Source organism: Microtus ochrogaster, chromosome 5 (genome assembly GCF_000317375.1).
Source record: "Microtus ochrogaster isolate Prairie Vole_2 chromosome 5, MicOch1.0, whole genome shotgun sequence".
Classification (NCBI taxonomy): Eukaryota; Metazoa; Chordata; class Mammalia; order Rodentia; family Cricetidae; genus Microtus; species Microtus ochrogaster.
This window is the reverse complement of record NC_022012.1, coordinates 82954234-82979840: the sequence shown is the minus strand read 5'-3', so window position 1 is coordinate 82979840 and position 25607 is coordinate 82954234. Positions and strand designations below refer to the sequence as shown.

General features: G+C 56.2%; 2 protein-coding genes across 5 annotated transcripts in view; both read left to right on the top strand.

The window, feature by feature from the left end:
- The window catches only part of Nbeal2 (neurobeachin like 2), a 29649-nt gene extending 8590 nt beyond the window's left edge, over positions 1-21059 (top strand). Inside the window, exons 2-54 of one of the 2 annotated variants that reach the window (XM_026779318.1) lie at positions 1249-1337; positions 1417-1545; positions 1645-1726; positions 1807-1931; positions 2132-2214; positions 3682-3767; positions 3857-4127; positions 4235-4341; positions 4625-4705; positions 6070-6153; positions 6484-6582; positions 6964-7565; positions 7643-7775; positions 7851-7970; positions 8162-8468; positions 8679-8761; positions 8853-8945; positions 9104-9278; positions 9374-9507; positions 9767-9926; positions 10108-10210; positions 10358-10511; positions 10603-10761; positions 10948-11107; positions 11326-11432; positions 11605-12120; positions 12587-12765; positions 12858-13017; positions 13349-13486; positions 13568-13921; positions 14007-14156; positions 14289-14446; positions 14788-14912; positions 14994-15129; positions 15557-15717; positions 15818-16134; positions 16234-16329; positions 16678-16802; positions 16889-17029; positions 17158-17288; positions 17374-17483; positions 17577-17694; positions 17792-17889; positions 18095-18211; positions 18674-18763; positions 18847-18956; positions 19101-19273; positions 19374-19468; positions 19666-19782; positions 19877-20035; positions 20115-20263; positions 20545-20680; positions 20772-21059. In XM_026779318.1, coding sequence (XP_026635119.1) covers positions 1249-1337; positions 1417-1545; positions 1645-1726; positions 1807-1931; positions 2132-2214; positions 3682-3767; positions 3857-4127; positions 4235-4341; positions 4625-4705; positions 6070-6153; positions 6484-6582; positions 6964-7565; positions 7643-7775; positions 7851-7970; positions 8162-8468; positions 8679-8761; positions 8853-8945; positions 9104-9278; positions 9374-9507; positions 9767-9926; positions 10108-10210; positions 10358-10511; positions 10603-10761; positions 10948-11107; positions 11326-11432; positions 11605-12120; positions 12587-12765; positions 12858-13017; positions 13349-13486; positions 13568-13921; positions 14007-14156; positions 14289-14446; positions 14788-14912; positions 14994-15129; positions 15557-15717; positions 15818-16134; positions 16234-16329; positions 16678-16802; positions 16889-17029; positions 17158-17288; positions 17374-17483; positions 17577-17694; positions 17792-17889; positions 18095-18211; positions 18674-18763; positions 18847-18956; positions 19101-19273; positions 19374-19468; positions 19666-19782; positions 19877-20035; positions 20115-20263; positions 20545-20680; positions 20772-20879 — 8193 coding nt within the window. In that variant the 3' untranslated portion in view covers positions 20880-21059. The remainder of the gene's footprint in view (positions 1-1248; positions 1338-1416; positions 1546-1644; positions 1727-1806; positions 1932-2131; positions 2215-3681; positions 3768-3856; positions 4128-4234; positions 4342-4624; positions 4706-6069; positions 6154-6483; positions 6583-6963; positions 7566-7642; positions 7776-7850; positions 7971-8161; positions 8469-8678; positions 8762-8852; positions 8946-9103; positions 9279-9373; positions 9508-9766; positions 9927-10107; positions 10211-10357; positions 10512-10602; positions 10762-10947; positions 11108-11325; positions 11433-11604; positions 12121-12586; positions 12766-12857; positions 13018-13348; positions 13487-13567; positions 13922-14006; positions 14157-14288; positions 14447-14787; positions 14913-14993; positions 15130-15556; positions 15718-15817; positions 16135-16233; positions 16330-16677; positions 16803-16888; positions 17030-17157; positions 17289-17373; positions 17484-17576; positions 17695-17791; positions 17890-18094; positions 18212-18673; positions 18764-18846; positions 18957-19100; positions 19274-19373; positions 19469-19665; positions 19783-19876; positions 20036-20114; positions 20264-20544; positions 20681-20771) is intronic. The other variant, XM_026779319.1, reaches the window with a different exon arrangement.
- Positions 21060-21413: 354 nt separating this feature from the next.
- On the top strand, positions 21414-24859 carry LOC101985014 (death domain-containing membrane protein NRADD). 3 transcript variants are annotated; one of them, XM_026779476.1, is made up of 5 exons: positions 21414-21665; positions 22739-22834; positions 23769-23958; positions 24045-24187; positions 24271-24859. In XM_026779476.1, exons 2-5 carry the CDS (start codon positions 22807-22809, stop codon positions 24585-24587), a joined length of 678 nt encoding a protein of 225 aa, XP_026635277.1. In that variant the 5' UTR covers positions 21414-21665; positions 22739-22806; the 3' UTR covers positions 24588-24859. The 3 variants fall into 3 exon arrangements, with proteins under 3 accessions (XP_026635277.1, XP_013201944.1, XP_005348053.1); XM_013346490.2 differs by having other exon boundaries at positions 22739-22849; XM_005347996.3 differs by having other exon boundaries at positions 22623-22849.
- The last annotated feature ends 748 nt before the right edge of the window (positions 24860-25607 follow it).

Sequence of the window (25607 nt, the reverse complement as noted above, 5' to 3'; positions counted from 1 at the left end):
AATAATAATAATAATTTTATGGATCTAGTCCACACCACATGAGGAACTATATTAAAGGGTCACAGCGTTAGGAAGCAGTCTTGGGCACTGTGAGCACTGACTGAAGTGTGCCATTTCTCTTGTCCTTCTTCACTGTCGTTCTCATTTCCTCTCTAACTTGGGAAAGGTGATGGCTCTCTGGTGGCAGCTACTTGGACGCTAGAGTAGGGGCCAGGTCCACTCCCATGTCCTGGATACAGCTTTAAGTTAAGGCAAACGGCTAGCTGTTTCACTGAGCAAAAGACCTGTGGGATCCAGGTAGGTGGCTGGGTCCTGGTGAGGGACAAAGGTGTAGGAAGTCTTGCATAGTCTTCCCAGGCTCGAGGTCTTGTGAGTACTGGGAAATGTGAGTACTTTAAATGAAAGTTACCTGGCACCCTGACAGCAAGGATGGTACCCAGGACAGGAAGACCCCCACCCCATGTGCTGCAGGCCTTGCCCATAATGTGTTTGCAGCCCCGGGTGCCCCAGGGCCCCCTCCACATCCCTGCGGTCTGCTGGGAGGAAGCGACTGCCCTCCCCCACCGTGACTCTGCGCTTCCTGCCCCAGCCAGGGCGGAGGAAACGTATTTTGTTCACACCATAATTTCCTTGGCGGCGCCCATACACTGGCTCAGCCACTACCCACCCCTCTTGTCCATGGAACCGGCTTTGGGACCCGGGGTCCAGGTAAACAGCAAGAGCAGATGGAGGTTTCAGGGCAAGGGTGGGCTGTTGTGCAAGGATCCTGTAGCGTTGAAGTCTAAGCGTGACTTGGATGCCTATCCAACAGTGTGTGTGCAGCCTGGTGCACATAGTACCCAAGTTTTTCAGGAGGTGGTGGCTGCAGAACCTGGAAAAGGTGCCAGGGCAGGATACATCCCAAAGCTTTGACTAGAGAGCAGCAGCAGCACTAGTGTGGACCATAGCCACGCCCCCACCTAAGCTCCTCCTCTGCCTTGTCAGGCCTGTGTGGGTCCCAGCATTAGAAAGGTGGGAACAAAGACTGAAGGTTGGACTGAGAGAAGCAGCTGAGGTCCTGGAGGTGACCCGTCGATACCACAGTGGTCCCTTCCAAGTTCCTGTCCTCCAGGGCCCATCCCCTCCTCCCTTCCCCAGCCCCCATCTCTCCACCTCTAATCCACCTAACCGTGTGCTCCACCTGTCCATACCCATCTCCTCTCGTCATTGAGATTCTCCGCTCTCATTCTTGAAATCTTTGGTCAACAGAAGGACCTTGGCTACCTGCAGCAATGGCTGAAGGCCTTTGTGGGTGCCTTCGAGAAGAGTATCTCATTATCTTCCCTGGAACCTCGAAGGTAAGGCTGGATTTGCATGGAGGTCAGGGCCAGGCAGGTATGGCTGTCCTTGGCACTCAGTAACTCCCCCTTCTCACAGGCCAGAGGAGACAGGTGCGGAAGTCCCTCTGCTACCCCTAGATGCTCTCCATTCGCTAGCCGAGCAGCTGGACCAGGACGACCTGGAACAGGCCCTGCTGTTGCTGAAGCTCTTCATCATTCTCTGCAGGTGGCTCCTCCCTAATGTCCTCTGTGGACGGGTGGGCCAGGGAGTGAGGGAGACCTGCAACCATAGGGTGACCTCTCTTGCTCTTCACCCCCATCCCAGGAATCTGGAGAATGTAGAGGCTGGTTGGGGCCAGGTCCTGGTGCCCCGAGTGCTGGCACTGCTCACTGGGCTGATGGCTGAGGTGAGGGGCCTGCCTGGATAGGGTGGAGACAGCTACTGCAGGTATGGACTGGCTAACCCCCTTCCCTCTCTACACTGCAGCTGAAAGGACCCCCATCATCAAAGGAGGGCCATGAGACCCAGCTGGAGAATGTGGCCCTGCATGCTCTGCTCCTCTGTGAGGAGCTCTTTGACCCCTACCAGACCTGGCGTCGCCAGCACAGTGGGTGAGACCCAGGCCTCAGGCAGGGTGGCCTACAGGAGGCAGGACAAAGGAAAGGGATGGGATGGGACTGTTGGTCTTATGGGGACTAGCCTGTGTGCAGGCTGGAGGAGAATGACCAGTGGCCTGACCAAGAAGAGGTGTGAGTTCAGCTGATGGATCTCAGTGCGGGCTTCACCCCAACTCTCCCACCCCCACCCCCAGGGAAGTCATCAGCTCCAAGGAGAAGAACAAATACAAGTTCCCTCCAACCGCTTTGCCCTGTGAATTCGGAGCCTTCTTCCAAGGTCAGGCTCCACCCAGTCCTGCCTCCAAACTTAGGTCCCCTTCCTCTAGTTCCTCAATGCCATCCTCTAGACAGGAACTCCTTGGTGGTCTGCCCTGGGGGAGGCACCGGAACCTTCAGCAGCCACGTAGGAGTTTGCTGGTAGAGAGAAAAGAAAGTGCAAGCTTGGACAAAGACTTTTTTCCTAGGCTGGAATGAGGGTGGGGTGTTGACCTGTACCCTGAATCTTCCGTCTTCCTTCTCTCCTGGCTCCTCCCAGACACTTGAACCTTCTTCATTCCTTGTCCAGTCTCTGCTCGGGTCGCCCCAACCTAGGCTTCCTCCTCAGGTCCCTCTCTGCCCTAGCTGTGTCCACCTACTTCTTCACTCCTGGAGGGGTGATACCCAGAAGCCCCTCTGGCCGTGTGTGTGTGTGTGTGTGTGTGTGTGTGTGTGTGTGTGTGTGTGTGTCCGTCCCTGTTTGTTCCTGCTTCTTTCATTCACTTGTTTCTTCTTTTCTGGGCCTTCTCTCTCTCCTCTCATTGGAGGGACAGTAGGCAGCACTGGATATGGTCAGAGCAGGAAGTAGCTGGACAGAGACAAGAAGGGCTGTGGGAAGGTGGGTCCTCTCAGATAGTCTAGCAAGTCAGTTGTACATGGCCCCAGGAGAGGAGATCCCCGGGGGAGCCCTGCCTTCATTTCCTACAGCCTAGGCACTCTTAGGACCATCTAGATTTGTTTCCTCCCATTTGTGGGACCCTTCAATGGCAGCCTGGTATCCTCAGGGTTGATTCTCATTCCTCCCCACTTCTGTCCCCAAATCCCTAGAATGTTACCAATTACTCCTTCTCAGGGTATTAGCCCTCTGTGTCCTGTCCCCTCACGGGGCAATTTTATTCTTAGGTCTTGCCTCAAAAGCCCCACTGCAGGAGGCCCTGACTCCACCCAGTCCCACCTGGGTCGCACAACATGACTCAGGCCTGGACCCTCCTGCCTCTGGGTTTCACTTCGCTGCCTGACACCTTGTCCAGCTTGGCTGGAGCAAGGCCACATGTGAGGCTATGAAAGCCCCTAGAAATCCCCGGTGGGGAAGGGGAACTGTCAGTGCAGTTGATACAGCCTGGTCCCCAGAGCCACACACCAGAAGCTCCCACTGTCACAGCAGGAGAGGGAACAGATTTACATCTTAGAAGCACAGTGGCTACGGGTTGCTCTGGGACCCTGTCACTTTGGGACATAAGGATCTAGGATGCTGCTTAGGCTCTCTGGGCTGGACCATATGTCCCTCAAGAATGCTGTAGCCCCCCACCCCCCTGCCATCCACGTCATTTTAGACCCATATCAGGGGGTTTCCTTCCGCAAGTCTGGACATTTGCTAGGCTCAGCTTCTGCCCCACACCCCCATGCTAGGTACCCTACCTCTTATGCAGTCCTTTGACCCATGACCCTACAAACGTGGTGACATTGTTCTGCTCTACCCGCTACCCAGAGAGCCTGCAGGACGCAGGCCGTTTGCCTCCCACCTTGCTGTTGCGGCTCATCCACCTCTTTGGCGCTGTCCTTGCAGGAGGAAAGGTGGGTTGGGTAGTGAGCTGTGGACCAAGGGGGGGTCTCTCGGCACCTTGCCTCTAGGTGAGCCCACTGCCATCTTTCCTCACCCACAGGAGAACGGACAGGTGGCTGTGAGCGCTGGCTCTGTGCAGGGACTGCTGGGTGTGGTGCGGAGCTGGGGCCGTGACCCAGCCCAGGTACCGCTAGCTCTGAAAGCACTGGTGGGGGCAGTGCATGTCCTGCACGCAAGCCGGGCACCACCCCGAGGACCAGAACTCCGAGCCCTGCTTGAGGGCTACTTCCACATTCTTAATGCTGACTGGCCAGCTAGTCCAAGTTCAGGCCCCGAAGAGGCCCATGTCACCCTGCGGGTCAGCATGCTCGGTAGGTATGGGCTCCCAAGCCCTTGGTGCTGGTGGAAAGGCCAGACTGGGGAGAGATGGGATGTGTAAGAGTGTTCGTGGGGGAGTCTGACCTTGACCCCTACACAGATGCCATCCCCATGATGCTGGCATGCGAGGACCGGCCAGTGCTACAAGCCACCTTCCTTAGCAACAATTGCTTTGAACATCTTATTCGCCTCATCCAGAACAGCAAGGTGGGTGGGGTTTCACCTGGGGGTGGAAGGCCCGAAACCCAGGGGGAATCACATAGACTTCCCGGAAGGTTGCTGCTGAGCAAACATGGCTATGGCCTGTGCTCAGTGGGAGGGCCTGGGGCCTGGGCAGGGTTTATCCCTTTGGGTTTTGGCCCCACTCTGATGGGAGAACTGTGATGCAGACCCAGTGGGCCATTTCCCACTGGTGCAGAGCCCTGGCAGCTCCCCTGCTCCTGCTCTAACCTCTCCTCCTCCTCCTCTACTCCCCTCCTCCTCCTCACAGCTATACTTGCAGGCGCGGGCACCCCCTGAGGGGGACAGTGACCTGGCCACCCGGTTACTGACTGAGCCCGATGTCCAGAAGGTACCACTCTTTGGCTGGCTAGCTCAGGCAGCACCTCCCTGGGTCACCCACCCTGGGCTCCTTCTTTGACCATTTCCTGCACTCTAGAATAGTGGATGCGGGTAGATGTGCTTGAGCACCACATACCTGGCGGCAAGGGTGACTCCCATACCCTTTCTACCCTTTCTTCACCCCAGTCCCTTCCAAGGCCCTATCCCAGAGACTGGAGCAGAAAGTGGTCTCTAACCCCCCCTGGTGTTAGAATTGGGTACCAGGATGTAGTTAGAAGGAACCTTCGAAATCTTTCACCACCTACCCCACATCCCCTTCTCAGAAGGAGACACAAGTACAGACACTAAGAGCTTAGGTTGTAACCACCTACTATGGCAGGGGTTCCTAGTGGGGCCCATTTCTTCCTTGGCTCCTGAGTCCTCTTCTAAACAGATCTGGCTCCTTATAACATGCTACATGCCTCATGTCATCGGTGCTGTAGGAACTGTGGGGTGTCAGATGGAGGCTCTACACCTGGGCCGCCAACCTCCAGAGCTTCTGCCCTGGCTTTGTCTTCATGAGGCAGCCTTGTATGTTTATTGCCTATGGTGACTTTCTGAGAGTCTGCCTAGCCATTCGGCTCCAAATCAGGCAGGGCTAGGTGACCCCCCCCCCTCGATTTTATTTCCAGATAAGGAAACAGGCCTAGAGAAGGGAAGGTTGTCTGAGGTCACATTTCTGGGGGACTGGGAAGAGCTGTGAGCAAAGGGCCCACAGGACAAAACATGGCTGGACACTTGATATCAGCCTCTCAGCCTCTCATCCCCCAGAGTGGGCCAGGGGAGTGAGCAGCGTGCCTGACTGTCAGTTTCAGTTAAGCTAGACCACAGCATCCTCACCGATTTAGGGGATGGGGGACAGGGTAGGACTTAGAGGTCTCGAAGGTTCTTCTGGCTCTACTGCCCTGTGATTGATTGCCCCTGTACCCCTGAATCTCTGTCAATCATCATGGGTGATGGGACACTTGATGACTTGCTTGCACGTGTGTCTAACTTGGGTGGGGATGTGGGAACTAGGGCCAGTAAGTCCACAGGAGAGAGTGCAGAGGCAGTATGCACCATTGGTCTATTCTTTCATGCCAGTGGCCATGTCAGGAGCAGCAGGTGGCAATTGAGGCCCCCCTGCCCCCAGGCGGTGGTACTTTCCCAGTCTTGCCCATCTGCTATGAGAACACTCCATCTCAGGGCAACACAGCTTGTGGGGCAAGTCAAGCCTGGTGTTCACAGAGAGCTGCTGATTCAGCAGAGGCCCTGGACCTTGGTGGACCGGGCCCTGCACCCCCTTTACTGCCAGGTTCTGGCAGCTGCTTCTTCTGACTTCCCCTCTACTCCAAGGTGCTGGACCAGGACACAGATGCCATTGCCGTCCACGTGGTTAGAGTGCTGACCTGCATCATGAGTGGCTCCCCGTCGGCCAAGGTGAGGAGGCTTCAGACTTTCTGTGATAGGAGTTAGAGGTAGAGTTTGTTGTCCTCGTGTTTTCAAAACTGACCTGTAAATCTTGTTCCCCGGAGAGCACGTGACTGCCATTCCCTCTGGGGTGTGGTCATCAGTGTGTCCTGGGACACTTGTAAGCTGACCACCATCTGTAGATGAATATAGGCTACTCCATCCTCCATGTTGTCCTTGTCCTTCTGTACTATGACCTTCAGGCAGAGATAGACAAAGAGTTCCAAAAGTGGAGGGGTCCCTGAGAGTATGAACTGGCCTCAAACCCACAACTTTCCTTCCTTCCACCCCACTTTTCAGGAGGTGTTCAAGGAACGCATTGGCTACCAGCACCTGCAGGAGGTCCTGCAGAGCCATGGGCCCCCCACCCAAAGACTGTTGCAAGAACTGCTCAACATGGTGAGTACTGGGCTGAGGCCTGTGTCCCAAAGGCAGCTGGCCTGAGGCAGGTCCCTCGTCTGGAGGACTGTTACCTATGGCCAGTACAATGTGAGCTGTTGCTCAGCCATGTGTCAGTGCCCTGAGTTGAGACCTCTACACTATAGGCCGCAAGGTCTATTCCAGGAACATAGAGTTAGGGCTTGGCCAGTCTAGGCTACTTCCAAAGCTTGGAAGTTAGTGCTAAGTACTTGTTTTCATGGCCATGATCGTCCATGTACCTTTGGCAAGGCACCAAGATGGGGTGGCCCATGCTAGCTTCCTGTACTATGCAACAGGAAGTCTCGTAGCTGGCAAGGGGCCATAGCTGACCTGGGGCTGTCACATTCTTTCCACTTACAGGCTGTGGAGGGTGACCACAGCATGCACCCGCCTCCACCAATCCGCAATGAACAGCCAGTGTTGGTGCTGATGCAATGGCTACCGGCATTGCCCACAGCTGAGCTGCGCCTCTTCCTGGCACAACGGCTGTGGTGGCTCTGTGACAGCTGCCCTGCCAGCCGTGTCACCTGTGTGCAAGCAGGCCTAGTGGGCTACCTGCTAGAGACACTTGGCACAGGGATAGCCCTGGGAGTCCGCTGCCAGGAGCAGCTGTTAGCATTGCTGCAAGCTCTGGGCCGAGTGTCTCTAAGGCCCTTGGAGCTGCGTCGTCTGCTGCGCCCCCCACCAGGACTGGACTCAGAGTCAGAGGGAACTGAATCTCAGAAGGCTCGGCATGCAGGTGCCATCATCCGAGCGCTGTCAGGCATGGCCCGGCACCGGGGTCCTGCACGTGCCCTGCGCTACTTTGACCTCACACCTAGCATGGCAGGCATCATGGTACCACCTGTGCAGCGATGGCCGGGACCTGGCTTTACCTTCCATGCCTGGCTCTGTCTGCACTCCACAGAGACAGCTTCTACCTCAGCTCCTAGCCGACCCCTCCAGCGAAAACAACTGTACAGGTGGGTAACTACCAAGGGCTAGGGACCCACTGCTAGTGTGAGTAAGAAGCAGGCATAACTGGCTTGCTTGCCCCCAGCTTCTTCACCAGCAATGGCTCAGGGTTTGAGGCCTTCTTCACGGCAGCTGGGACCCTGGTGGTAGCTGTGTGTACACGGAAGGAGTACATAACCATGAGCTTGCCCGAAGTGTCCTTCGCTGATTCTGCCTGGGTGAGTCCCCACCCTTCTCACATGGCCCAGTGTGGGGTGAGGAATGCCAAGACTCAAGCATGGCTTCTCTTACAGCACTGTGTGGCCATTGTGCATGTGCCTGGGCGCCGGCTCTTCAGTCAGAACCTGGTCAGTGTCTACAAAGATGGTCATCTGGTCAAGACAGCACCTCTTCACTTCCCATCCCTCAGTGAGGTGTGCTAGGCAGGGTTTGGGAGGCCTTGGGTCAGTTGGAGGGACTTGGGCCAGTGTGGACTGGAACCCCTGTGTGTCTTCAGCCTGTACCGCTCTGCAGTCCATGGTTTTGGGAGTCACCATTAGCTGGATATAGGTGGACTCCCAGGCTTTGCTCAGACCTGACTAGTCTCCCAATCCTGACCCCGCAGCCTTTCTCCTCCTGCTGTATTGGTTCTGCTGGGCACCGCACAACGACGACCACCACAGGGCTACCCACTGCCTTGTCTCACACTCACCCCTCCCTCACCCGCTCCCAGTCAGTCCCAGCCTCCTCGGGCTTGGGCTGGGGGCCTGGGCTGGGGGCCCCTCTGCAGGAGGGCAGCGTCAGCTCCACCCTTGCAGGCACCCAGGACACTCGGTGGGGAAGCCCCACATCTCTGGAGGGGGAGCTGGGAACTGTGGCCATCTTCCATGAAGCCCTGCAGGCATCTGCCCTGCAGGTCCTGCATGTCCTGGGTATGTAGCACCTATGTCTGTCTTCCCGTGCCCTAGTCCCAGCCTCTACCCCATTGTCCCAGTTTCAGGGCAGCAGATTTGCAAAGTGCCCAGGGGAAGCTGGCAACCCTAGGAATCTGTCCGCTGCGCATGCAGGGAGGAGGGAAGCTGTGGGTGGACTTTTGCCAGAGGCCCTCCTGAGCTCTTAAAACCTTGAATTCTTCTCTCCAGGGCCCAATGAGCCAGCACCCTTCAAGCCTGAGGGTGAACTACACGAGCTTGGTGCCAAGCTGCTCCTCCATTATTCGCCTCAGGTATTTAGGGACTGGGGAACACTTCCTACCCTCTGGCTCTGCCCTCAGGCTTCCGCTTTCAGTATGTTACCCTCTGTTCCATTTGATCCAGGCCTGTAAGAGCAACATCTGCCTGGACCTGTCCCCTGGCCATGGGCTGGATGGCCGCCTGACGGGACATAGGGTGGAGACGTGGGACGTGAAGGTACGTGTATACATGTGTAGTGTGTAGAGGGCTAGCTGGGAGCAGTATTGGGCCCCATAGTGTTTGGAAGACCAGTTTAAGAGACCCACACCTTGTGTCCAGGCTTTAGGCAAGATGCTAGTCGGGAGCTGTCCTCTTACCACTGCCCCTCCCCCCAGGATGTGGTGAACTGTGTAGGGGGCATGGGTGCCCTGCTGCCCTTGCTGGAGCGAGTAGCTGTGCAGCCCCAAGAGGCCGAAGCAGGTCCAGGTGAAACACATGACCTTGTGGGACCTGAACTGACCTCAGGCCTTAACACTCAGGGCCTGCTTCTCCCCCTGGGCAAGTCTTCAGGTGAGTCCTTCACACCTGGATTCGGGAGAAAGTCTGAGGTAGTGGTTTCTGGCATGCCTTTGACCAATCTCTGTCCTTTTCCTGGTAATTGGCAGAGGAACGGATGGAGAGGAATGCAGTGGCTGCCTTTCTCCTGATGCTTCGGAACTTCCTGCAGGGCCACACTGTGAATCAGGAGAGCCTGGTGCAATGCCAGGGGCCTGCCATCATAGGGGCCCTCCTGCGCAAGGTAAGACCTACTGAGCAGGTTGAAATGAGATGGGCAGGACCTTCTGGACAGTGGTGTCTGAGTGGGGCCTGAATGGGCAGGTTTGGTTGTGAGGATGTGGATAGGAAGGTGGCTCAGGCTGTCAGGAGAAGCTTGTATTCCAAGATGGCTGCGGTCCTGAAAGACTGTGAGCAAGGATGGTGGTTCATGTCTGCTGCTGAGAAGACTGGGACAGCAGGAGGCAGGGCCTGACATCTCAGACAGCTCCTTCTTCCCGCAGGTCCCCAGCTGGGCCATGGATATGAACGTGCTCATGTCTGCCCAGCTGCTGATGGAGCAGGTGGCGGCTGAGAGCAGCGGGCCCCTCCTCTACCTGCTCTACCAACATTTGCTCTTCAACTTTCACCTCTGGACCCTCAGTGACTTTGCTGTGCGCCTGGGTAGGTAAAGGTCTCGGGAAAGAGGCCTAGCCACAGGGCAGGGCAGGGTGAGAAGTCACAGCCTTGCTCTAGATAATCTGAGGGGTCAGAACTGTGCCCTGGGGTGTGAGGATGGTGCCTGGGAGGAGCGGCAGAGGCGGAGCCCTGCCCTGGAGGAAGCTTTCTGCTGATGTCTGCTCAGGTCACATCCAGTACATGTCCAGCATAGTCCGTGAGCACAGACAGAAGCTTCGGAAGAAGTATGGAGTCCAGTTCATCCTCGATGCTCTGCGCACACACTACAGGTTAGGCCGGTGGGGCCAGGTGGGTGCTGGGGGCCTGACACAGTCGTGCCTGGCATTGGAGACAGGATGACATGTTGCCCAGCTCACTTAGCCACTTTCTCTGATCTTGCCTCTCTGACTGCTGGTTGTGCTTGCTGGACCCACTAGCCCACAGCGGGAGCGCCCCCTCGCGGCCGACGACCTGCGCACAGTACAGACATCCCTTTTGGGTCTGGCACGTGAGTTCCTGGTTCGCAGCTTCTCAGTGGATGACATGCAGGTTGTGTTGAGCTTTTTGACAGCCACCAGTGATGATGGCCAGGTAGGCAGGAGGTTGGGGAGGGTGAGATTTGGGTGAGAGGTATATAGACCAGCTGGGGAACCCAGCCTAGAGAGACATTCTGTATCCTCAGGTGGTAGGCACACTGGACTTGTTGCTGGCCCTGCTTCACGGTTCTCCAGCACAAGAGCCCTTGGCCATCTTCCTGTTAGAGCCAGGGAACCTCGAGGTGCTGTTCACTCTGCTGGTGCGGCCAAGATCACCGCCTCTTTTGACCGACAGAGTCTTCAAGGTATACCCAGCCCCGTCCTGACCTCATAATCCCATTCTCTGAAGCCCAGACTGGAATCTCGGGAAGCTTTGCACCACTGAATAAAGCCACTTCCATGGGCCTCTTCTGGAGCCACATACCTGTGCAGTGACTTTCCTTCTATGTTAGGGCCTCTGTGATGACAGCTCCTTCATCTCCCCCACACAGATCTTGCGAAGACTGCAGCAAAATGAACGGTTACCTGAGCGGAACCGCCAGAGGCTCCGGCTGCGAAATTGTGGTCTCCAGGGTCTTGTTGCCAGCTTGCCCGAGGGTACCATCTCTCCCCAGCTCTGCCAGGGCCTCTATAAGCTGTTTATAGGAGCAGGTATGACATGCTTGGGACCAAGAGGCAGATGAGATGGAGGGGAGGATGCATTTCAGTGGCAGAATGCTCACATAGCATTCACAAGACCACAACACAGCAACAAGCAAACAGAACCAGAGCAGGCAGAGTGGGCAACATCTACTGGGAATGGGACTGGTGGGAAGAGGGAGTGTTCCCATAGGGGACAGGATTGAGACAGTCCCCTCCTACCGTGTCAGCCCCTCAGGTTGCATCCCCGGATTGCCTGAACCTCTCAGATTTATTGGCTGTGGTACAGCTGTCCCTCCAGGCTGACCTCAGCGTCCGCCTGGACATCTGTCGTCAGGTGAGTCAGAGAGAAAAGCTTGGGGAGGAAAAGGGATAGCTTCTGCTCTTGCAGTTCATTTTGTCTGTCTGCAATGGGGGTGTCTTTGGAGGCCCCCACTGTTAAGACCTTGGGATGAGGCTCTAGGGAAGCAATCAGATGGCCTCTAATTTGCTGTGCCCTGGCTTTGCAGCTCTTCCACCTCATCTACGGACAGCCAGAAGTAGTGCGGCTACTGGCCCGACAAGCTGGTTGGCAGGATATGCTGACCCGCCTGTATGTCCTGGAGGCTGCCACAGCCATCAGTCCCCCGCGCTCTCTCCCAGAGCTGCCCACCTCCCTAGAGCCAGCCCTGTCCCCATCACCCACCGAGTTGCCTGCTGAATCTTCTGACGTCTTCCTACCTTCAGAGCCCCCGTGCCCTGACCCAGATGCCTTTTACCATGCCCTCTCCCCATTCAGTACGCCCTTTGACCTGGGCTTGGAACGGGCCAGTGTGGGCTCGGGCAATACTGCTGGCGGTGGCAGCAGCAGTGGAACAATTACTCCAGCCAGCCAGCCTGGCACACCTTCCCCGCTTGATGGGCCGCGGCCCTTCCCTACTGCCCAAGGCCGCCACAGCTCCAGTCTCTCCAATGTGCTAGAGGACGGCAGCCTGCTAGAACCCACCGTCAGTGGGGACGACACCTCTAACACAAGCAACCCCCAGGTGAGGTGGGCCACCTTCTCACCTTGCATTGTGTCTGGAGATGACACCTCAAGGGAGCAGGGTTAGCAGTGTGACCTCTCCAAAGATGAACTGGATGCCAGGGCTGATAGTCTTATGTGTAGTTATGTTGAGCCACAGTGGAGGAGAGCAGCCATGAAGGGCCTAGGGATAGCCTGTCTCTTCCAAGTTGTCTCTCCAGCCCCAGTGCTCCTTGGGAGTTCCCAGGCAGCCTTGAACACTCGGGGTAATGCCTCTGTGAATATCTCCTCTCCTCTTTCCAGCAGAACCCCAGGTTTCTCCCCAGAGTTCAGACAGTAACTGGAGCCCTTGTGCTAGTTCTGGCTGTTTGCTGAATGCCACCTCTCACCATTCCTGCTAGTGTGTGGACAGGGGTTGGGGGGGGTATTGAGTAGAGATTCCCTCCCCTCCCAGCCCAAAGGCCCTCACTGCCCTCCTTTACCCACAGCAAACCCATGAAGAGGAGCTGTGCAACTTGCTCACCAATGTGCTGTTCTCAGTGACGTGGCGCGGCGTGGAGGGCAGCGATGAGGCTGCTTGGCGGGAACGTGGCCAGGTCTTCTCCGTTCTTACCCAGCTGGGGGCCTCGGCCACACTTGTGCGCCCACCAGACTGCATCAAGCGCAGGTAAGAGGGATGATTTGCAAAGGTGATGGGTCTCTGGGAGCCTAGGAGCCAGAGAAAGTGCAAGGTGGGTACTGAGTCCTTCTCTTGCCCAGCCTCCTAGAGATGATGTTGGAATCAGCCCTGACTGACATCAAGGAGGCTCCCCCAGGAGGCCTGGCCAACCTTACCCTCCAGGCACTGTGGCTGCTCCGCCTGCTCCAGGATTTCCTATGCGCTGAGGGCCATGGTAATCAGGAGCTATGGAGTGAAAAGGTGCGACCATTCAGAGGGGCGTGAGCCACATGCATTCTTGTGATCTTATGAACGTGGGAGTATCTAGTCTGGAAGATGGGAGAGTACCCAGCGCAGTCCTGGATGCATCAGCATGGACATCTATGGGCATGTCTAGTCAGAGTCAGGCCAAGGTTCGGGGTGAATGACAGTGTTAGAGACAGCCAGGTATACCTTGCAGGATTGGTCAAGCAGGAAGGACAGTGACTTTGGCTCAAACCTTCCCTAGCCTCCAGGCCAAACTTTACCTTGCTTTCTTCCTCTGTATCCCCGGCCTTGTGTGGTAACACGCTGGAAATGTTACATGTGGCAGCTCTTTGAAGGTGTGTGCAACCTTCTTGATCGCCTGGGCGCCTGGCCACATCTCGCCAATAGCATGGCAGAACTCCGTGAGATGGCACAGATTGGCTTACGTCTTGTGCTTGGCTATATCCTGCTGGAGGACCCACAGGTGAGCATGCACGTGGGCAGTGGAGGTGGAAGCAGAGCTGGTGGAGATATAGCTGACACCCTCATTCCCTTGCACCTACAGCTGCATGCCCAGGCCTATGTGAAGCTGCATACACTACTGCAGACTGCAGTGCCAGCCCGCCGTGAAGAGGCATGCTATGTCCTCTCCAAGCTGGAGGCCGCACTCAGCCGGGCACTGAACACCTCCTCCTCTGAGACCGAGCATGCACAGCCTCCATCTACAGCTGTGGCAGCCTCTGAGCGCTGTTCGTGGTTGGTGCCACTGGTCCGCACACTGCTGGACCGTGCTTACGGTCCCCTGGGACTGCAGTGGGGGCTGCCCTCCTTACCGCCCACCAATGGAAGTCCCACCTTCTTTGAGGACTTCCAGGCTTTCTGTGCCACACCTGAATGGCGCCACTTCATCGACAAGCAGGTGCCTAAAGGAGGTGGGGATCAAGGAAGAGAAATGGGGGCTCGGGCACACTTCATGCTCTGGCCTCACACCATTAATCCTCCAGGTACAGCCCACCATGTCAAAGTTTGAAATGGACACATATGCTAAGAGCCATGACCTCATGTCCGGCTTCTGGAATGCCTGCTATGACATGCTTATGAGCAGTGGGCATCGGCAGCGGCGGGAACGCATTCAGAGTCGAAGGGCCTTCCAGGTGTGCAGCCCAGAACGGGGGACAGTGTGCTACCTCACCTACATGCCTGGGAGACAGCTAATAGGGCAGCCGGGTAGAGACTGGGTAGGAGAAACAGCAGCCAGTGGGATTGACCTGTTCTTCCCACCACAGGAGCTGGTCCTGGAACCCGCCCAGCGCAGGGCTCGCCTGGAGGGGCTGCGCTATGCAGCGGTGCTGAAGCAGCAGGCGGCACAGCACTCCACGGCCCTGCTGCACTGGGGGGCACTGTGGCGCCAGCTTTCCAGCCCCTGTGGGGCCTGGGCACTAAGGTGGGCTGGGCTTCTAGGGGGAGGAGCTGGGCTTGGGGCAAAGGGAGCATTTAAGAGTGCCAGACTGCCTTTGGCTCTCTGCTCAAGGTCTTAAATAGAATAAGGTAACATGAATAACAACAGCAGTCTTAGCCAAGGGTATGGGTTTTTTTGGGGGGGAACATGTTAGCAGAAGCACCACCGTTAATCCCAGCATTCTGGAGGCAGAGTTCAAGGACAGCCTGGTCTACAGACCTACGCTTCAGGACAGCCAAAGCTCCCCAGAGAAACCCTACAGTCTTAAAGTGGGGGCCCTGTAACCTTTTGCTAGGCCTTGACAATTCGTGGTGATCTATCTGCAGGGTCCCTCCAGCTCCCCACTGGAAGCTGTCTAATGCAGAGACATACTCACGAATGCGACTAAAACTGGTACCCAATCATCACTTTGACCCTCACTTAGAAGCCAGTGCCCTGCGAGACAATTTAGGTGAGTGTGTTGTGCTTGGTCCACCCAGCTGGTATTTCCCACCATGCCTTGCTCTAAATAAGTACGATTGGTCTCACGCAGGTGAAGCCCCCATGACACCCACTGAAGAGGCCTCACTGCCCCTGGCAGTGACCAAAGAGGCCAAAATCAGCACCCCTCCAGAGGAGCTGCTCGAAGACCAATTAGGGGAGGATGAACTGGCAGTGCCGGAGAGCCTGTGAGTGGGTGGACTGGGGGCTGGTCCAGGATGTGTGCCTTCCATGGGACTGAGTCCAAGCCTTTGTCTTTTGCTGACTAACGGAGTACCTGAAGGGCTCTTTAACCCCAAATCTGGGAGTTATTTAAAAGGATGAGTGGTTAGGTGGTCTTTCTTTAGCAGGGCAGGTGATTGGGTGTTCTTTAGTAGCTAAGCACCTTTCAGCAAGGCTGAGAAAAACCTGAACGATGTGGGGACCAGGGCAGGGGTGTGAGGAAAAGCAGGGCAGCAGGAGGGGTGAGACTTTTAAGTTCAACGAGGGCACAGGGGTAGTGAGCACTAGGCCCTGGGCAACTCCTCTCCATCAGGGAGGTGTGAACACAGGACTTCAGGAGCTTGCCAAGAAGGGATGCCAGCATCACTAGCTGAACTGTATGCTGACCCTCAGGATGGAGGCGGTGGAGCTGGATAAGCAGCATGAGAAGTTGCTCCTATCAGCTGAGTGCCAACTCGTCACAGTGGTGGCCGTGGTCCCCGGACTGTTAGAGGTCACCACGCAGCACGTGTATTTCTATGATGGCAGCACGGAACGTGTGGAAACTGAGGAAGGTGCGTTCTGGTGGAGCTGGTTGAGGGGATGGTAGAGAAGGGCCAAGGTCTGGACCAGGTAGGAGCCAGTGACTCCTTATATCTACCGTTGGTCCTGTAGGCATCGGCCACGATTTTCGGCGCCCCTTGGCCCAGCTGCGTGAGGTCCACCTGCGGCGTTTCAACCTGAGGCGGTCGGCGCTGGAACTCTTCTTTATTGATCAGTCCAACTACTTCCTCAACTTCCCATGCAAGGTGTCTGGGTCCTCAGCTTCATCCCCTTGCCAGGCTCCTAGGCCCCAGCCCTATCCCATCTCACCCCACACCCAGGTACGGAACCAGGTGTACTCGTGGCTCCTGCGCTTACGGCCACACACCCAAGACTACCTAAGCAGCCGCTCCCCCCAGGAGATGCTTCGTGCCTCAGGACTTACTCAGGTAAGAGTCCTGGGTATGTTCGTGTGGACTGTGTGTGGACTTTGTAAGCAAGGGTCCCGGACAGAACCACTGCCCATCCTTTGCTATTCTGCCCTCCAGAAATGGGTACAGCGAGAGATATCCAACTTTGAATACTTGATGCAACTCAACACAATCGCAGGACGCACCTATAATGACCTGTCTCAGTACCCTGTGGTGAGGACCCCACTCTGTATACATATCCTGCCCCCCCCCCCAAACCGCATCTGTCAGTGCCAGCTCATGGGCGAGGGAGGCTGTAAGCAGGGTCCCTGAATGGTTCACCTATGACGAAGGTCTGGCCTCTGTTCCCTGCCACTGCCTCACTCCTATACCCTCTTTTCTTGCTGCTGGGCTCTGGTCTCCCCGGAAGGAATGTCTATTGTAGACCATCTGCTCCTGCAGCCCTTCCGAGTGGTATTGTGAGCAGGCTCTATCCATCTTCCTGAGTGCTGAGGGCAGGGCTGTGCGGGCTAACAAGCCATCTGGGTCTTCATGCAGTTTCTTCCCTGGGGGGGCGGCCAGTTCCCCTGGGTCTTGCAGGACTACGTGTCCCCAATCTTGGACCTCAGCAATCCAGCTGTCTTCCGGGACCTGTCCAAACCCATCGGTGTGGTGAACCCCAAGCATGCCCAGCTCGTGAGGGAGAAGTGAGCATGTGGACAGGGCAGGGCTCAGGGGGCTGGGGATGGGTGGGTGAAGGGCTTCTGCTGACTTCTGTTGTCTGTGGCTTCAGATATGAGAGCTTTGAGGACCCAGCAGGTACAATCGACAAGTTCCACTACGGTACCCACTATTCCAACGCAGCAGGCGTGATGCACTACCTCATCCGCGTGGAGCCCTTCACCTCCCTGCACGTCCAGCTCCAGAGTGGCCGGTGCGCCCAGGGGTGACGGGAGGTAGGGGAGGAGGAGAGGCTGTCTTCCCAGCAGCCTCTTGTGTTGCCTCAGGTTTTCTACATCCCTCTGCATCCATCATCTGACCTTGGCTGTGTCCCTCCACCAGGTTCGACTGCTCTGACCGGCAGTTCCACTCAGTGGCAGCAGCTTGGCAGGCACGCCTGGAGAGCCCCGCAGACGTGAAGGAGCTCATCCCAGAGTTCTTCTACTTTCCCGACTTCTTGGAGAACCAGAATGGTAGCATGCAAGGCGCCGGCTGTGGGAGTGCCCAGACAGGGTGGCCAGGGATACATGCGACACTGCTAATCTTCTCCTCGGCTAGGTTTTGATCTGGGCTGCCTCCAGTTGACCAATGAGAAAGTGGATGATGTGGTGCTGCCCCCGTGGGCCAGCAGTCCAGAGGATTTCATCCAACAGCATCGCCAGGCTCTGGTGAGGAGGTGACCGCACACAGCCAGCCAGCCAGAGTTGAGAGTTGTGGTAGGGTTCACAGTCCCAGGTTTGACTGCCGCTTCCTGTCCTCAGGAATCGGAGTATGTGTCCACCCACCTGCATGAGTGGATCGACCTCATCTTCGGCTATAAGCAGCGGGGTCCAGCAGCTGAGGAGGCCCTCAATGTCTTCTATTACTGTACCTATGAAGGTAGGCAGTGTGCCCCATGTAAGCCGGGCCAGGGAACAGATGAAGTTGCAATGCAGAGAACACTGAAGGAGTTCTGACTGCTTTGCCGCCCTCTCAGGGGCTGTAGACCTGGACCATGTGACAGATGAACGGGAACGGAAGGCTCTGGAAGGCATCATCAGCAACTTTGGGCAGACTCCCTGTCAGCTGCTAAAGGTAGGAACTGCTGGGAATACAGCCGTCAAGAACACTTGGTGGTGGCTCCCACCTTTAATCCCAGCACTCGGGAGGCAAAGGCAGGTGGATCTCTGCGAGATCGAGGCCGAGGCCAATCTGGTCTACAAAGAGAGTTTCAGAACAGCCAGTTTATTCTGGTCTCAAAGAAACTCTCACATCGTGGTGCTGACCGTCTCGTCCCCAGGAGCCACACCCACCACGGCTCTCTGCTGAGGAAGCGGCCAGTCGCCTCGCTCGTCCGGACGCTAACTCATCTAGTGTCTTCCAGAACCTGTACCAGCTCAAGGCCTTTTTTGCTGAGGTGAAAATAGGGCAGGAACTTTGCTCCTTCCGGGAGATGGATTTAACTGCGCTGTCCCTACCTTCTGGGGCCAGATGGGCATGTGGAATGAAGGGACTGTTTTAAAGGCATCTTGTAGACATGAGGGTAGGAGGAAGGGAGGCTTTCTTGAGGGGGGCCATCACAAATGGTGACTTCCTGACAATCCCCGAGACCCTGAGTGGGGTGAGGATGGACCCCTTCCTGCATCTTCACGTAGGCTCCCCTCTCCCTCCAGAGTATAGGACGAGAGGATCAGGGCTGAGATCAAGCTTGATCCTGGGGTCTTCTGCCTCTCTCTGTGATGCACCTCTTACATGCCCACTGCTGTCATGTGTACTTCTAGGATTCTTCCTCTCCATCTGACACCTACTCTGTGCCCCTGGGGGTAGGGGGCAAGGAAAAGAGGGTGCTAGCTGGGGCTTCCTCCGCATCTCTCCGCAGGTTGTCAGTGAAGGGGTACCTGTAGTGTTAGCTCTGGTACCCCACCGGCAGTCCCACTCCTTCATCACCCAGGGCTCCTCGGACCTGTTGGTAAGTGCGCTGGGCTGTGTTCCCTTGAGCTCCGTCCCTCCTGCCTTTGCCCCGAAGCCACCTTAGCGCACTCTTGCCGACAGGTGACTGTGAGTGCCAACGGGCTGCTGGGCACTCACAGCTGGTTGCCCTATGACCGAAACATCAATAACTACTTCACCTTCAGCAAAGACCCCAGCATGGGGAACCCCAAGTAAGAGAGAAGCTGTGGGTAGGGTGGGCTCTGGGTGCCCTTTGCCTTGAGCCACCTCCCTACTAAACAGAATGCAGGCCAACTGCAGGGGAGAGATTTCTCCCCTGTGGCCCAGCCTCACCTGCCATCTTCCCCCTGGCTTAGGATGCAGAAACTACTGAGTGGGCCGTGGGTGCAAGGCAGTGGCATTAGTGGGCAAGCACTGGCGGTGGCCCCCGACGGAAAGCTGCTCTTCAGTGGTGGTCACTGGGATGGCAGCCTACGTGTAACTGGACTACCCCGTGGCAAACTGTTGAACCAGCTAAGCCAACACCTTGGTATGTGTTGCCCTGGTGCCAGGGAGAATGACGGACAGGCAGTTCTGAACCAGGCCTGGGAGGTACAGTAACCCTGTTACGTCCTCTCTATCCTGTGTAGATATAGTGACCTGCCTTGCACTGGACACCTGTGGCATCTACCTCATCTCAGGCTCCCGGGACACCACGTGCATGGTGTGGCGTCTTCTGCAGCAGGTGTGTATGGTGGGCAGACCTGGGAGGTGACTGTAGCCTGGAAGTCCATCTGCCCCTCAGGGAGCCTTCAGAGCTGCTCCTGTCCTTCCTTTACCCTTACTACTGTGAGCAAATCTGGGGCTCCGCTGCCCCCCAGCCCTCTAGCTTGGATAAAGTCTTACTTGTCTGAATCTTAAGCTAGCCCTGGCTTCCCACAGGGTGGTTTGTCGGTAGGGCTGGCACCAAAGCCTGTGCAGGTTTTATATGGTCATGAGGCTGCAGTGAGCTGTGTGGCCATCAGCACTGAACTTGACATGGCTGTGTCTGGATCCGAGGTGAGTGGACACGTGCCCTGGGGAGACTGTTTGCTGAGGCGCTGGCCCTAGAGCCTCCAGTTCTCTGCTTAGCACCCTAATCTGCCTTCTGTAGGATGGAACTGTGATCATCCACACTGTACGCCGAGGTCAGTTTGTGGCAGCATTAAGACCTCCAGGTGCCACACTGCCTGGACCTATATCACATCTGGCCCTGGGGTCTGAAGGCCAGATTGTTGTACAGAGTTCTGCTTGTGAACGCCCCGGGGCCCAGGTATGGAATAGGGTACCCAACAAAGACATCGGGGCAACTGGAATGGTGGGACAGTTGTTAATGTTTTCCTTTCTTCCAGGTCACCTACTCCTTGCACCTGTACTCGGTGAATGGGAGGTTGCGGGCTTCATTGCCCCTGCCAGAGCAGCCTACGGCCCTGACAGTGGCAGGAGACTTTGTTCTGCTGGGCACCGTCCAGTGCTCTCTGCACATTTTCCGTCTGAACAAGTGAGCCCCACTTTTAGTTCAGGGCCCCTCTAGGTGGTGGTTGTTGGCACAGGGTAATAGGGAGTACACGCTATCCCACAGCACGTTCTTCTAGGTGTGTTGCCCATGGGGAATCTTACCCTGGGCCTCCCTCGGCCATGCACTCATGGGAGTCTTATAAATCAGGAATTCAGTTTAGCCAGCCTTAAAATGAGAACAGCGTGGATACACGGGCTAATGAAGACGTCTGTGCTGAAGGCCTTGCAGTTGTGACTTAACGGATATCCACTTCCCTGTGCTAGACTGCAGCCTGCTGTGTCTCCCCTGCCCATGAAAGTGCCAGTGCGCAGTGTGTCCGTGACGAAGGAGCGTAGCCACGTGCTGGTGGGCCTGGAGGATGGCAAACTGATCGTTGTGGGCGCCGGGCAGCCTTCTGAGGTGAGGACAAGAGCAGCCGGGCCAGGCATCGAATCAAATCGGGTAGGGGGCAGCCGCCCAAGCTCACTGCAGCCCATCCTCCTTTCGCCAGGTGCGCAGCAGCCAGTTTGCGCGGAAGCTGTGGCGCTCCTCCCGGCGCATCTCCCAGGTGTCCTCTGGGGAGACCGAGTACAAGCCCGGCGAGACTCAGACTCGCTGAACGAGCACGAAGCCCTGCCCACGAGACTGCTGCCCCAGGGGGTGGGCAGGGCCCACCCTCCAGCTCAGGGATTGGTAGATGGCATCACCAGGAAGTCCCGCCCCTCGCCGGCTGAGGGGAGACCTAGCGCCGGCCTCAGGCCGCAGCTGCATATTTTGCACAATCTGGGGTGGGGTGGGGTGGGGTGGGGTAGGGGTGGGGTTACTACTTTCAAACCCCACGTTCCAGTGAAGCACAAAGACCGCCAGTGGCCTTAATTCCTAAAGGTGCCCCTCTCTGCCCAACCTCAGCAATAAACTTGGCCTAGTTTTGTAGCCGCTTGGTCTCTTGAGTATACATGTGCTCGCCTTCTCGGCCTTCGGTGGCCACCAATCTTAGTCCCCGTGGCCCGGCCCGGCCTGGCATGCCATTCTTCCTGGGCAGGCTGGCCTCCGTGTAGCCAGCCAAGCCACCTCTGTCCTTGCCAGCCGTTTCCTGGCTCCTGGATCTCGGCTCTCGTCCATCGCGTGGCTTTGCACGCCATTCGCAGCAACCAGGCGGGCGTCAGCTTCTGTGCGCTCCGAGACCTTCGGCGTGCTCCAGCGTGGGGCGGGGGCGAGACCGCGCCCTCGAGCTCAGTCCCGCCTCTTCATTGTCCTGCTCCCCTCTCCAACACCCCCCACATTGGACCGCCCCTAGCCCTGGCTCACTCTTTCTTGGGCAAACCGGAACCTGCCCTCTCCAGGGATTCCCGCCGTGTTCCTGGCTGAGTGGAACCTGGCACCCTCGGAGGGGTGGCCGCCGAAGGTCAGGAGGGGTGGGAGTAACGAGCCGGCTTCTTGCTAGGTGGAAGGGGTCAGAATTTCCTATCTCCCACCTCAGAGTGCCCTGAACCTAAGGGGTACCAGCGTCTGTGTTGGGGTGTGTACAGGCCTGCGGGGGCTGTTGAATTGTTTCTTCTCATTTTGGGCTTGGTGATGGGTGGGGAAGCCAGGAGAAGTCCCAGAAGCTCAGGATGGGTGGGGTAGATTCCAAGGCCTGTCAGCTGCTACTGGTTTACGGACCCACCCACCAACTAGGACACTGGAAGCCCCCCACTTCCAGTGTGGACAGGACAGTGGCACAAAGGTAGAGTGTGTAAGGGAACACCCACCTCCTCCGAGCGAGGCTTACCGCAGGGGATTGCTGGCACGCTATGGGGTAGACTCGTTGGTCATGCAGCAGTAACTGTTGGAGACCTGGGGGGCCTTTCTGAGTCTCTTCCTCTTCTGGAGAAATCTCTCCTCCTTCCAAAGCTGGAGCCTCAGCCTGCAGGAAGTGAGTCTCGGTAGATTTAGTACTGTAGGGTCCAGATGGGCCCTTGGACTGAGTGGCCCATCTTCCATTTCAGGCCTTCTCTAAATTCCCAAATAAGAAAAACACTAGCCTTAGGTCCCCTGGATCAGCCTGCCCTGTGACCTTGCATTAAGGTAGCCTTTCACTTAGCACCTGGCCAGGAAAGGGCTGGCCACTGGCCCTGGAGCAGAGCGGGAACCTGGCCTTACAGGAGTCCTCCTGTCTTGGGACCTGGGATGTTGGTTTTTGCAGAAGTGTATGAGTGAGCCTTTCACTGATCTCTAGGGGTGCTGCAGCCTGAGCTAGGGTCACAGTGCAGCTTTACTCTCAACAGCCCTGGGATCAGCCCAGGTCTTTGAGATAGGGTGATTTCTATCCTGAGAGCTATTGGAGCCAGCTCAGTCACCTCCACCTGCTTGACTGTTCCAGCCCTGGCGTGAATCAGGACAGGCCGCCCCAGAGACTTCTGGCCGCAGAGCTTAGGATCTCCTATCCCCGTGCAGAATTCTTGCTTGTCTCAGAAAAGCTGTCTTTCACTCCGTCAGCTCAGGGCTGTGTATGTGTGACTCGCCTTCACCAAGCAGCAGCACAGCCGGCCGTGCCTGGGAGAACCATGCTTTACAACGTCAGCCACAGCAAAGGTGTGCTCTACGCAAGTATGCATATTTTGACCCAGACCCTAGAGAGCAGGCGGGCTGGGAGGCAGAGTGGGGGTTTTGTGCAAGTCCCTGCACAGGCTCCGTGGTCTCCAACAAGAGGACCAGTATTTACTTCCAATTAAGTTTTATTTTTATGGTTTTGTGAAAACAACACACATCAGTGTGGTCTCAGAGTCCACTCTGGGAGCCATGTGAACAGCCGTGTAACCAGAGCAAGGAGAGGATGAAGGAAGGCTTCCGGAGTAGATTCTAGTGTTTTCGGGAGAAGTCATAACAGCAGGAACAGAAGTCTGGACACCTCCAGGAGATGGCAAGGCACATCTGCATCATCCATAGTGGCAAGCAAAGGGTTTTTTAAAAATTAAGATTATTGCCGGGCAGTGGTGGTACACACCTTTAATCCCAGCATTCGGGAGGCAGAGGGAGACGGATCTCTGTGAGTTTGAGACCAACCAGGTCTACAGAGCGGTTCCAGGACAGTCTCCAAAGTTACAGAGAAACATTGTCTCAAAAAACCAAAGTAAAAAAAAATTAAATTATTTATGTGTTCCTATATGCCCAGAGGCCATATTCCCTGGAGCTCGCTCAAGTTACAGGTAGTTGTGAGCCGCCATCAAATATGCTGGGAACAGAACTCTGGTCTTGGAATAGAACAAGCACTGTTAGCCACTTAGCAAGCATGTGGGGGGACAGGGGACTTGTGAATCCTGGGGGATCGACTCAGGCTGTTTTGCTTGGTGGCATGTGTCTATCTGCCAAGCCATTCTTGCCAGTTCAGGGCCAGCCAATTCTGGATGCCATGCTGAGTCCTTGACTACACGGTGAGCTCTGTTGGTTTTGGAACGTTCTACCAAGATGGTCTAAGTGAGGCTGCTGTGGCTCATTGCCTTGGCCACTTTTGTCTTTTTCTTTGCAGATACAGCCCTGAAGGGGCAGGATGGGGACAGGGAAAGAGCGTGGGTAGGAGTTGAAGGAGCCCTGGCTCCCAATACCTCCTCCCTATTTCCCCCTGAACCTCCAGGGGCCTCAAGCAACATCATTCCTGTCTACTGTGCTCTCCTGGCTACTGTGGTCCTTGGTCTGCTGGCCTATGTGGCCTTCAAATGGTAGGTGGTCTGGGTAGTACCTGTGGCATCCCTCCACGCCTGGACTGCCAGCAGCTCCTTGTCTTAGTACCCTCTGCCCTCTACAGTTGGCGCTCACATAAACAAAGACAACAGTTGGCCAAAGCTCGGACTGTAGAGCTAGGGGACCCTGCCAGGGACCAGCGACATGGTGACAGTAATGTCTTCGTGGACTCTCCTCTCTGTCTGGAGCCCTGTATCCCCAGCCAAGGTGAGAGCCGTTTCTCAGTCGGTAGTCCTTTGTATTTAACTAATTCTACCCACCACCAACGAACCCTCTGTCTCCCACCCCAGGACCACATCCTGACCTCGGTTGCCGACTTTACCTGCATATTCCTCAGCAGCAGCAGCAGGAGGTCGAGCGACTCTTGATGTTGGGTGAACCTGCCAAAGGCTGGCAGCGGCTGGCAGGCCACCTGGGCTACCAAGCTGAGGCTGTAGAAGCCATGGCCTGTGGCCAGTCACCAGCCTATACCCTGCTAAGGGACTGGGCTACCCAAGAAGGCAGCAGAGCTACCCTCAGAGTGCTAGAGGATGCCCTGGTTACCATAGGCCGAGAAGATGTGGTCCAGGTTTTGGGCTCACCAGCTGAGGGCTGCTCTGTGGTTTGAGTGTCACTCCCTGGGGCTGCCTACACTGGCACTACATTCTCACTGCCTCGGGTTCCCTTCATGGACTTCCTAGTACTTCTGGCTTTAGAAGATCCAGCCACTTCATGTCCCTTCCCCCTCCTCTCCAAGACAGGAAGCAGAATATGGGGGGATGGGTAAGAGTAGGGCATGGCTCTACCCACAGATCCCCCATTCTGCTTCCCTTTATGTAGCCCCAGCTATTTTTTCTATTTTTTTTTTTAAAAATCACATATTAAAGGCAACTTTGACTTGTATTCGCATCTGTTTGGATCCTTGGGCCTATAAGACAGTTGAGTAGCTGTGAAATAGAGGTCCAAAAAAAGGACTTGGGGAGATTCATAGGTATGGAGGCCCCTCTCCAAGCAGCAGCTGGGATGGCAGGCATTTCTGTTCATGGGCTAAGAAGGCAAACGAGTTCACCTTCCTGCCCTTCGGTGTTTGGATCATATTAGGAAGCCATGTTTCCTCCTGAACTCTCTTTGCTTAGCTGGAGCCATGTTTAGTAAGTCCCCTATACCCAAGGTTCCCATGGAGTGTCCCAGGACCCTTTGTGTGGTGAGAGGTAAAATAGTTGTGAGCTAGGTGTTGAGGAAACACTTTTAACACTGGGACTCTCGGCTGAGGAAAGGGCTCAGCTCAGTGGGAGAGCACTTGTCTGGCACACATGAGGCCCCAGGTTCAATCTCTGGAGCTACAAAAAGCAAAAGCCAGACTACCACCCAGGCACAGGAATTCCAAACCAGATTCCCCAGCTGCTAGTGTGGTTGGACACAGTAGGCAGGCAGGCTGTTCCGGACAGGGCAGCTGAGCCAAACCACCTGTCCTTCCATGCACACGCCCATCCTGAAGTGGCAACAGGCAGCTGCCGAAGAGCTGCTCTGCGCATGACCTTCCGAGGAAGGACCAGTGCACATGAGAAGATGGCTCCAGGCTCGTCTAGACTCACTGAGAGGACCTGGGTCCAGTCAGAGTGGAGCCCAAAGTTGACCTGACTCCCTC

Coding starts and splice junctions, on each gene's coding strand:
- LOC101985014 (XM_013346490.2), top strand. CDS start 22,807: ATGCTTTACAACGTCAGCCACAGCAAAGGTGTGCTCTACGCAA. Junction 23,959..24,044: donor GCCTATGTGGCCTTCAAATG/GTAGGTGGTCTG, acceptor TGCCCTCTACAG/TTGGCGCTCACATAAACAAA. Junction 24,188..24,270: donor GCCCTGTATCCCCAGCCAAG/GTGAGAGCCGTT, acceptor CTCCCACCCCAG/GACCACATCCTGACCTCGGT.